A 12,297-nucleotide genomic window follows, 5' to 3' on the forward strand; every position below is an offset into this window, starting at 1 on the left:
AGGATAATTTCCTTGATTGGTTGACCAATCGTCCATTGATTTGATAAGATCTTTTCAAGATTAATTTCCCTTTTTCTTTAAATAATTTGTTAGGTTAATCTTTTTAAGGGCAACAAGCCATTCCCACGAGCTTGACTCAAGTATTTATCTTATTTTCCCTAGGGTTTCTGGAGTAAAGGGTTGGTCTAACCAAAAGGGTAATCAAAATGTAATTGTTGTGCCTACTTTCACTGAAACAATTTAAAATTATATCAAAAGAACAAACTTGATTTTTTAGTAGGTGGTGTGATAGTGCCACAAGAACCATGATACCCTCATTATTATTTTTTAGTCGATGGTGTGACGGTGCCACAAGAACCATTATATAATTCATTATTATTTGTACCAACAAGGAAACCTAGCAGTGGACTCTAGCACCACACCGATAGATCTTCTCTATGCCAAGGCATGAATAAGCCCTACTAGCCCCACCCGACACAAGCTTCAATGTGCCCATTGTCCTCCTTTCACATGCTAAGAATCCTGATGCGTCACATCACACATAGGCCCACATGGCCCGTAATGCCTTCTTGGTGATTGCAGCAATCATTTCTTTTGATTTATCAGTAGAAAATAATCTTTTGAATTAATTTTGAACTCATACAATTCAAGATAAAATCACATATATGTCAACAGGATTCATTCGATTAGAACTTTCCTGGAAACATGAACATAATGGGCTGTATAATAAAAGTAAAGAAGGCTGCATAGCAAGGCATAACAGCATGCAAAAGCTTGGGCACATAAATGTAAGCAAGCATACGTAAAACATAAGCAAGCATACGCAAAACATAAGCATGGCAAGCACAACATGTGCATTATAAAAGGTGACATAACATGGTGCATAAGCAAAACAAGCATGCGTAAAACATAAGCAAGCATACACAAAACATAAGCATGGCGAGCACAACATGTGCATTATAAAAGGTGACATAGCATGGTGCATAAGCAAAACAAGCATGCGACACCAAAACACACTAGGCTAAAGTGCAATTGGAAGGGCTAAAAAAGGCTAACAAGCACACGATGCACATAAGCATAAACAACATAGGCAAGCGTAAAAGCATGGGAAACATGGCAAACAAATGGTTGTGCCTTGCAGCATAGCAAGTCACATAAGTGGGCAAAGCAAGGTGATATATAACCATAGAAAGGAAAAAGCAAAAGCATGGGAAATTTGGCAAACAAGTGGTTTTAGCATAACAAGGCACATAAGTGGGCAAAGCAAGGTGACATATAACTATAGTAAGGAAAGTGTAGAAGGGAAAATAAAGTAAAGCAATGCAACTTAGGGTGCAACAAGAAGCATGCAATAAACAAACACAAGGAGGGGAAGAAGGACAAAAAGCATGCAAGAGGAAGGGAGAGAAAGAAAAAAGGAGGGGAAGAAGGAAAAGGAGTAGGAGGAGGAGGAGGAGGAGAAGGAGAAGAAAAAGGGAGAGAAGAAGAAGGAGAGAGAAGGAGTAGACAAAGGGAGAGAGAAGAAGAAAGAAGGAGAGGAAGAAGGGGAGAAAAGAAGAAAGAAGGAGAGGGAGAGAGAAAGAGAGAAGAAGAAAGAAAGGGAGGTGCTAGCTATGGAATAAAGGTGTCTAGAAAGTGTAACTTTCTAGATAAATATTGTGGAGACACTAGGAATGTTGATATTATTTGGTAGAAGTTGGTGGAATGTGCCTTGAAAGAGTATCGATAAACTTTTCTTGATGGCTATATATAATATATGTGTCATTGGTCCAATTACTCTTAATTTTGTGAAGATCATGTATGTTCTCACCGTTCTGTGAAATTTGGTTATGTTGTTTTGGCCTTTTTTGGAAATTTATATTCCTCTTATAAGTTCTAGATTGAGATCTAGGTTTTTGTATCATGACGGAATTGTTGCTTAGGAAACTAGAGCTCATGAATATTAGCGGATTTGAAACATGAACTCTAGTAGTGGATGCCACATATGGCCAAAACTCTTGGTTATAGAGGTTCAACAAAGATGATTGAAAGATAAGCATGTGTATAATTTGATTATATTTTTTTGAGCTATATAAGATTCATAGAGATGATTAGAAGATAGTTTTGTGCGAGGTGTTGCATGCATGTGCAATAGTTGTGTTGTGTGAGGTGTGTGCACGTTGCTAAGACGTAAACCTATGAACTTGAGGATCATGAGTTTAAACCTATGTATTGAGAACATACTTGCATGTGTGAAGCCCTTCCTAAAGGGTATGGTGCACTATAGGATATACCAAAAAATATCATCTTATTACTTGCATTGTGTGAAGGATACACCAAAATATCATCTTATTAGTGAATTGTAGATACATTTATCTATTCCTCTATTGCTCATCAAGGGTGAGCCCATGAATGGTTCTTACTAGATCGATGGTTCTAGGTTGGGAGGTGAATTAGAGACTCACATCCCTTACTTGCTCTAGGTTAATCAAGCCCCTAGATTACGAGATAAGGACTTCGCGCGCGTGCACACACGCGCACACACACACACACACACACACACAGAGTTTCTCACGATTGACTCTTAAAACACAAAGATCAAGGCTAACATCTATGTGGTATTTATCTTTACATAAAGTGATCTACATTAAATATAGAACGCCACAAGGTTTACCTTTTCAAACATAACCTTTTAGACTTTGGAATTATTATTTTATCATAATAACAGTATCCCAACATCTTGATTTGCATGACACTATTTAGAGAATTGTGACACTATTTGCTGTCTACTAAACCTAGAATAGAGCATGTAGGCAAATTGATTTTGCAACAGCTCTCTATGTTACCCACTCATGTTTTTATCCCAAAATAGAGCATGTAGGCATATTAATTAACAATAAGGAGCATGTTTGTGATTTAGCTCTTTTTTAAAGAAATTGAATTACCTAGTCCAATTGGATTTTAAGCACCTTCAATACTTTAAAAGGTTAATGTCTAATCATTCTGACTTTGAAGAAAAGGTTAATGTCTAATCATTTCGACCTTGAAGAAAAGAATTCTTATTTTAGTTAATCTAAAAGGATTGCATTGCTCACTCATATTAATTGTTCATAGCTATTATATGATAGCAACTCTTTTGGAATTTTGATAAGCAAAGCATATGGTTGGCCTCCATGGCTTTTCCCTCACATTGTAAAGTATGTGCCCCTTTCTATTGTCACGATATGTCAATATATGATTTTGTGAGTAACTTTTTAGATATGGGATAGAAAAGTTAATTTTCTTTACCTCATCTAACTAGAGATGTGATCAACTAGTCTTTTATACATGTACTTAACTTACTTTCTCCTAATCTAACCATGATATACTTATATTCAATTGAGAATATATTGAAGATGTATTATTAGATTGTATCAGATTACACTTTATTGCTTTCATCCATTGTATCAAAATGTCGTAACTTTTAATGTTATGTTTCAAACCTTATAGAGAGTGAACCTCAAGGTAAATTTGATGGGAATACATGGTTTGGTGGTCACCTTACAATTGTGTAATATGATTATTGTGACAAGTGTGTATGATAAGAAACCCTTGCTTAGTGTGTATATCTCATTTAAAGAGGATGCTATTTTAAATTAACAACTTGCTCTATTTGTTTCAATATAATAAGGGGAGTGAGACTTGCAAGGCATATTTGCAAGTGTGCTGTGTGCATGAGAGTGTAGTGCTTCATTAAAGTGGAGACTCTCTTATCAATGAAACCATTGTTTAATGTGTATATCTATCTCATTTGTCCATATGATAAGAAACCCTTGTTTAATGTGTATATGTCATTTAAAGGGGATGCTATTTTAAATTGACAACTTGCTTTATTTTTTTCAATATAATAAGGAGAGTGAGACTTGCAAGGCATATTTATAAGTGTGCTATGTGCATGGGAATGTAGCACTTCATTAAAGTGGAGACTCTCTTATCAATGAAAGGGCCACTAAGTTCCAACATAGATAAAATATAAACATTCTATTTGAGGAATGTGCGAGTAAGAGCTCCTCGTTCAAGCTGACAATAGTGCAACTTGAGGGGGTGGGGCAAGTGTGAAGTTGAGATAGAGTGACATGAGAAAAGTGTTTACATGGAATCCACAGCACTGGTGGTGGTGGCAATAGTGGTGAGAGAAGAAGGTAAGACTTGATTGATGGGATGGGGAGGGACGTGAGTTTGAACACGAGAACATCTAGTATAGGAAGTGGAAACTCAATGTGCACTCACATGTGCATGTGCATGTGCACACTCGTGTGCGTGTGCGTGTGCGTGTGTGTGTGTGTGTGTGTGTGTGTGTGTGTGTGTGTGTGTGTGTGAGAGAGAGAGAGAGAGAGAGAGAGAGAGAGAGAGAGAGAGAGAGAGCTTCCGAGTGTGTATACATTTTATTAGGCTCCCACCTCTTTGCTATGAAGACGACTAGAAATGTTTTTATGCAAGAAACAAACTTTGCTTTGGTGGCTAAAATTTTGTTTAATTACACTTGCATTTTGGTTCAAATAAAAAATGTTATAATCATAGTGCTCATACATCATCCAAGGTAGCCTTGATTGGCTTCACAATGCACTTAATTATTACAATCATTCCAAGGTAGCCTTGGTGGGCTTCACAATGTGGTTTGTTGTTTAAACCTTATCCTACCCTAGGCACATGCATGGAGCTAGGGGTAGAAAATGCAACCCCATCTCATAAATCATGCACAAATCCCCCCTCTCTCCCCCCCCCTCCTTTCACCCTTTTCCTTCTTTATTTTCAAGCTTTCTCAACTAGTGCAACAAAGGGGCTATTCATTCCTTTGTGTAATCAATTTTTTGCTTTTGATTCATTTTGTGTTTTTTCAACCACGATGTGACATCTCATTATTATTGAAGTATGATGGCTAGAAGGTGTGACAAGAAATGACAATAAGGATGCCATATGAGCTCAACTAGTGTGGTGGTGAATAAGCAACTAGGGCTTTGGTTTCCTCGTTATACAAGATTGTAGTGGTAGTGTTTTTTGTTTTGGAAGGCTTCAAAATCTTTATCCAACTCTCTCTCTCTCCTTCAAGTCTTCATAGGGTTCTCTCTAGATTTAGAGACCATTCACTCCCTAGATCCATTGAGTGGTCCATTTTTAGATGACCACTCTACATTTTAGAGAGATAATATTAACATTCACTCCCTAGATTCCTTAAGTGGTCCATTTTTAGGTGACCACTCTATGTTTTAGAGAGAGAATATTAACATTCACTCCTTAGATCCCTTGGGTGGTCCATTTTGAGGTGACCACTCTATGTTAGAGCGATAATATTAACATGCATTCTTATGAATTCTCCATTACCTATGCCAAAAATAGCTAGATTTCCCCATATATGACCAAAACAAAACAAAAAAACTAGATGATGGCCAATGGTGCTAAAACAATAGGTGGCCTCCATGAACATGCCCTAAAATCCCCTTAGTTTTTAAAATACATGTCATCAAATTCCAACCAAGTAGCTTCTAAAGGTTGAGTTTGTTAATTTAGAGTGCTTGTAGATTTGATGATAGAGAGAGTTTTTTTAATCCTATAAGCTCCAATGAATGAAATGTATGATGCCACTGAAGCTTACATTTTGGTAGAGATGTAAATTATACTAAATCAAGTGTTCTTGAAGATGTGGCGGTTCAAAGACTCTATATGCAAAAAAATAATAATAAAATTACACACTTTGAAGGTTAGGTTAACAAAATCATAGGTTATTTTGTAGCATGCTTATACAAATTAAAGGGAAATGACTTAATTTTGCAAGTGTAATATAGTATATTTCATATGAGTCTAAAATGCAACAAGTTAGTACACTAAGTTTTTTTAAAGGATTGCAAGAAAACACCAAGGGCAAGAGTTTAGAAAGGCATACAAGGTTTTAAATTATTTCCTAGTTGGTTCTTAGTCTCTTGTATGCATTTGATTCCACGTCTTTATCAAATGGGCCTACAATACTTTACACACAAACACACACAGAGAGAGAGAGAGAGAGAGAGAGAGAGAGAGAGAGAGAGAGAGAGAGAGAGGGAGGGAGAGATGTTTAAGTATATCATAAACCCTTAACCTTAGGTTGAATTCCCACTCACAAATGCACACAAAGCATTGTGATGCTTATAGTGACTTAAAGGAAGGTGATTGAATTTAATTATGCAAGAAAAGATTAGGTAACTTGCACTTATTTCAAAAGTGTTGGGATCTCATGACAAGTTATAGTGACCTCAAGTATTGCTATGTGATTTAACTCTTTAGTACGAACCACACAAGTTTCTTTTCTTAGTAAAGAGGTTGCTGGTTGTTATTGTAGAGTAAATATAAATTGATTTTTTCAAGATGTTTTGAAAGCATCTAGTCTTTTAGAGCTAAGCCTCATCAACTTTGCGTGCACTTGTATAAAATTTTCACCTTCTTAATTCAAAACATACAAGTTGTTGTGAGAAGTAACTGGATATTTTTTTCTTGCTCTTATAAATTCATGATCTATATTATTAAAGTATCATTGCCCTTGCAAGCATGCATGTGCTCTCTCTCACACACACACGAATGCATGTGTGCTAACACATGCCCACTTGCATGCATGTACACACATGTACGTATGCACATATGTATGCATGCATGCACATATGCACACATGCACACACACATGCACACACTCTTTCTCTCTCTCTCTCTCTCTCTCTCTCTCTCTCTCTCTCTCAACAAGGGCATGCATTGACACAATTGCACTAGCATGTGGTGCATAGGTACGCGTGATTGATATATATTATCATGAAAAGAATTCTTTCTCCATGTAAGATAGAGTGGGGCTAGTGTAACACATGCTAGGCCCTAACATTCTTTCTAACTTGCTTTGTTAAAACTCTCTTACTCTCCCCTCTCTCTCTCTCTCTTTGGAATCCCTTACGCTGGCTTGTTTGTGTGCATAATCTCATATGAATAAGAACACACTCCCCTTCTGGAGTACACATTGACACTAACACGTGGTGCATAGGTGCATTTGATTGATATAGACTGTCATGAAAATTTCTTGTTATCCATGAGTAGGGCTAGTGCAACACATAGTAGGCCCTAAAATTCTTTCTAAAACTCCATTACTCTCCTCTTTCCCTCTCTTTGGAACCCCTTATACTGTGGTATGTGTGTGCACAAATAAGAACACATTCTTCCCTCCCGAGTCCTGCCCCTCCCTAGCTTACTCCTAAGACTGTTTAACGACCCTTTGCATGGATAAATTTAATAAGGGGTACATCATGCTCCCACCCTTCTTTTTAATTGACACCTTAAAAAAGGGAGAAATCTCCTCTGCCCATGGCTCTCATGGAGATGGAGTCTTTCTCGTTCTACTCACCCTATTTTTAATCTGACATATAAAAAAAGGGGACTAGATGTGTAAAGCAAACCTTAGAGAAAACTTGGCCACAAAAAATACAATCGCGCCAAAATTGGCTCATTCATAACTTGGCCACTTTAAACTTATCACAATGAAGATTTCTTTTTCCTTGACCAAGTAATCTAGCCCATGGGGGATTGTCATAGAGTTCAAAGTTCAAACCATGGTCAATGTTTATGAAAACTTCATGTTTAATGTCAAGTGAATGACAAAATTTGAGAATCGACCTTGAGAAGTATAAAAAAAAGGTTTTCACAAATTGTAAAGTTAGGGCTATAATCCTTTTGACGTATCTCTATATTATCTTAAGGAAGAGTTTCACAAAGCTGCCACGTGGCAATAATTTGGAGGTTCGGGAAGGGGAGGAGGAGGTTTGAGGAGATTTGGGTAGAATTTGAATTTGGAGTCTCAAAAGATGTGCAAAGCACTGGTTGCCCACTAGTAATAGTAAAAACAAACATTTTTTTATTTGATGTTGGAATGGTGTAAAAGGTTTTTGAATCATATAAATATTTTCAAATTTTTAATAGGGTACAAGACTTAAGTATAGGGAAGGAAGAGTGGGGTAGAGGCTAATGCCCACATAGCTACGTCAAAAAATTTAATTTAGTAATAACTGAGGATTTGTGAAATGATTATTATGAGTTTCTCTTCTCTGTCTCTCCTCGTTCTTCTTCTACTTCGAGCTATTGCATGCTTTGCCTAGACCTCCATTAATTCAGGATTTAAAATTGGGAAGCAAGGATAAAGTAGGGGCAAGCTCTCTCTCTCGATAGAAGGTAGTCATCTTCTTCTTTGTTTCTCTTGGATGCAGATATGTAGGTTCAAAATCTCAATCGCCCTCTTGGCAAAGAGCCCATGGGCAACCTCTTTCTTGGTCTCCTTCCCTCTATCTCAATCACAAGCATCTTGCCTCATCAGGTCATCATTGCTTTTTTTTTTTGTGAAGCTTTTTTATGGGAGCTTCTTTCTCTATGAGAACCAAGGTAGTGTGGGAAACCGAGTGCTATTCACATAATGCACATCGAGTTTGGCATTGTATTCTTCAACAAGCATGTATGCTTATTTTCTTGCAAAACATGATATGGCATTTCTCTTGAATGTTTAAATTTACATGTAAAAAGGTTTATACTTTTTTTAAAAAAAAAGAGAGATTTCATTCCTATCTTTTATGTCTTTTTGCGTTTGTTGGGAGGGGGGGTGGGGGCGCAGGGGGTGTTTCTTGAGTTTCAAACTCGCGCCCCTAGAATTATTAGCTTGGGCTCTGCTGTTGGGCTATCTCCCCCTCCCTCCCGCGTGGCGTGCCCCTTTTAACTTCTTATTCAATGAAAGGAGTTATTGAATAATAATAATAATTTAGAATTCAGAAAAAGATAGGTTCGACCTAGCCTAGAACTTGTTCAAATTTGTGCAAAGCTTGCTCAAATTTGTGGGAGAAGGAGAAGAATTTTAAAGTTTTAGTTATATTTTGCAAAATTTAGAGAGAAATGAGTTCTCAAAATGGTCAATTTCCTCTTCAAATTACAATAAAATATATATTCCAGAACACATTTGAATTTTTTATTTATGCCAAAAACTATGTTGCAAACTTGCATGTAGAAGAAGCTTTTTTTGTTTTTTAAAAAAGTTTTTTTTTTTTTTTGGTTGAGGTCTTCTTTGAGTTGATGTATTAATTTTATAGTCAAAGCTTAGCACCCACTTGCGACTGGCAGATGGTGACTGTACCTTTAGGCTTTCAGAGGGGTGCAATTCCCAACATGACCAGCTCATTTTTTTCAAATAACTAAAAAGTCAGATTTGGGTAAAAATAATATCAAAATAAAATTGAGGAAGAAATTATAGCCTTATTCAAACTTTGGGTTGGTTTGACCTGCCCAGTGCCTGTCACCATGGGTCCATGACCCATGCTTTGAACTCACACTGCACTGTGCAGTCTTTGCAAGCTTTTGCTAGGAAAACTCTTAAGTACAAGTCGTACATATCTCTGTGTGTAAGCCTATGTTGCTTTTCATAAGCGTAGGGTATGGCATTGCATGTCTTCAGCAATGGCATATGCCATGCCATGCCATACATGTTTGCTTGCTTTTCTTGCGCTCTCTGCTGCGCCTGCTTCCTCTTGCAAGGACAATCTGTGCAGCAGGCTTCCCCTTAGCTGTAAAAACAATGGCCCCATTAGGGCTTCTCAGCAGGTAAAGCTTTAATGGCGATGGCAAGGGTTTTGCAGAGCTCTGCAGGGATTCTTTAATGACTATGGCGAGAGTTTCTGCCGAACTGAGCTTTAATGACTGTTGCAAGCGATGTAGCTTTGATGGCGCACTGTGGCAGAGAGAGAGAGAGAGAGAGAGAGAGAGAGAGAGAGAGAGAGGGGGGGGGGGGTGAAGACGGCGTGAAGTGGGTAATTGCACAGAGAAGAACAAGAAGAGGAAGCTCAAGAGTCGAGAAGTAATGGCTATTGTTGAAATGGGGTCAGATTCTCCATCTTCATTATCATCATCATGGTCTGCTGCTATGTGCTGCTTCTGTTCAAGCATCTTCTACTATCAAGTTCTCCTTTTCTGAGGTTGGTCATGGCGGCAAGATCGAGCTTATCGTGCATTGATTTGGTTCCCATCGCGGCCGGACTGACGTACTGGGTCCTGCGGTACGTGCAGAGCTCCATCGCCATCGCCAGTCTCTGACGCACATCTCGAGCAGTGTTCGTGAGAACAACCCTCACCCTATCCACCTGTATCCACCCCACATCCACCCCCATCCCCCGCCGGTCGCCTACTTCTCATGAGTCATAAATTCATAATCTCTGTTTATGGCTTTCTCCATCTGTCCTTCGTGGCTATGGCTCTTTGAGAAACTCAAAACCCTAATTGAGTGTCAAGGCTTTGCCTCTCTGATAACTTTGAAAGCAGGCTATGGTCTGGGTTGCCTGACTCTCCAGTTTCCATGACTGCCTCCAGAAAGCTTACTTCTCAACATGGCCTCATCTGGGACATGGCTTTCAACGTTTTGAATATTCTTTAGCGCTCCGGAGAAAGCCTCTGAGAGCCTGTGTTTTACAGGCTAACATCAGTAAGAGTTTTCAACTGTCAACTCTGCAGAAATGTAGCAAATTAGGGCAAGATATTTGAATGCAGTAGAGGGCTGGGAAAATACTAATCACTGGGGAGTAGCAGAAATCAAGGTCATTTTGTCACAGATTAACCCTTAATCAGCAGCTTGATGTTGCATTTCAACAATAGTCAAGGCAGGAGGATCAAAGCATTTTGGCCCTCATTAGCAGCCTGATCTGGCTTTGCAATTTGGTCTTCTGCTAGCAGGAAGGTTAAGCTGAATTGTTGGCACTCTCGCTGAAGCTGTTTTTGCATCTTAGGGAGTCATAATCAGATTTCAAAGCAGGAAACCAGAAAAACACTTTTTTAAAGCAGTCCGAAAAATTGCAGATCACTTTTTTAAGGCAGTCTGAAAAATTGCAGATCACTTTTTAAGGTCAAGCAGAATTTTGCACATGAGGGGAAGCGAAGAAGCCCCATCTTTCTTTCCAGAGGATGTGCTGGAGCATGTCCTCAAATTCATGACATCTGATAAAGATAGGAACAGTGTCTCCCTGGTGTGTAAATCTTGGTACAAGGTGGAAGCTGAGAGCAGGCATCGGGTTTTCATTGGCAACTGCTATGCTGTATCGCCAGAAAGGCTTATTGACAGGTTCCACAATATAACCTCTGTCACTCTGAAAGGCAAGCCTCGTTTTGCCGACTTTGACCTTTTGCCCAGCAACTGGGGAGCTCATACTTACCCATGGGTTGAGGCCTTCTGCAAAGCCTACCCTTTATTAGAAGAACTCAGACTCAAGAGGATGACTGTGTGTGACTACAGTCTGCAGAGGATTGCTACCGATCTCACCAACTTCAAGAGCTTGACGCTCATCACTTGTGACGGTTTCACTTCAGATGGTCTTGCGTTTATTGCTAGGCATTGCAAGTAGGCTACACCTTGTCACTTCATCTTCATTTGATTTTGCATCATTTGGCGTGCCTTTTCTGAATTTTTGGTTATGTTCTTATGCTACTGGGACATGTCCATAAGATAGTAGGTGTGACTACCTGCTTGTTCTTACATATGCTATTCTCTCCATTTTTGTGTGCAGGTCTTTGAAATGCCTTGATTTGACAGAGAATAAGGTTGAAGGTTTGTCAGGGTCTTGGTTAAACCATTTCCAAGAGGCGTGCACGTCCCTTGTATCACTTAACCTTGAAAACGTTCAGGGTGAGGTAAACTTTGAGGCATTGGAAGGACTCATGAAGAGGTGCCCTACTCTAAAAACCCTGAAATTGAACAGCTCTGTATCATTGATTCAGATGCAGGGGTTGCTTTATAAAGCACCCCAGTTAGTTGAACTGGGAACAGGTTCCTTTTCTCAGGATATCACAGCAGATGACCTTTCAAGGCTACAAAGTTGTTTCAGCAATTGCAGGAATTTGACTTCCTTGTCTGGGTTTTGGGAAGTGAGACCAGGTTGCCTTCCTATTATTTACCCCATCTGCAAAAATCTGGCTTCTTTAAATTTGAGCTACACACCAGTCGATGGCACAGACTTGGCTGAGCTTGCTAGTCGATGCCACAATCTTCAACACTTGTGGGTGAGTTCTGTCTCTGCTTTCATGAGACTCAATACAACAATACTTTTTAAAGTGTATTTCACCGCTTTATTTAGTCTCTGGGCTCTAGCTATGTGGAGCAGGGTTATAAGGAACCACATTAATACCCAAACTGTGAGTATAGGGCTTGCATGTTGAGGAAGCTTTTGAGTGCAATGTGGACTTGGTTGACGTGTTTCTAATACGGCACTGCAAGCTTACTGAATTATTCAAGATATAACAAAGTTTAGAGGC

The 12,297-nt window shown here is 38.8% G+C and overlaps 1 protein-coding gene across 3 annotated transcripts in view; it reads left to right on the forward strand.

Annotated features, from left to right (window-relative positions):
• The first annotated feature begins 9,277 nt into the window (after positions 1 to 9,277).
• Positions 9,278 to 12,297, forward strand: part of LOC147641888 (protein AUXIN SIGNALING F-BOX 2-like) — a 32,567-nt gene continuing 29,547 nt past the window's right edge. For 2 of the 3 annotated variants that reach the window (XR_015266324.1, XM_086800714.1), the window contains exons 1-2: positions 9,278 to 11,386; positions 11,553 to 12,045. Coding sequence is in view for 2 of the 3 variants with exons in the window: in XM_086800714.1 (XP_086656840.1) it covers positions 10,914 to 11,386; positions 11,553 to 12,045 (966 nt within the window). In the remaining variant the exon portion in view is untranslated. The remainder of the gene's footprint in view (positions 11,387 to 11,552; positions 12,046 to 12,297) is intronic. The other variant, XM_086800706.1, reaches the window with a different exon arrangement.

Source organism: Cibotium barometz, chromosome 1 (assembly GCF_041138505.1).
Source record: "Cibotium barometz isolate CiBa-2024 chromosome 1, ASM4113850v1, whole genome shotgun sequence".
Classification (NCBI taxonomy): domain Eukaryota; kingdom Viridiplantae; phylum Streptophyta; class Polypodiopsida; order Cyatheales; family Cibotiaceae; genus Cibotium; species Cibotium barometz.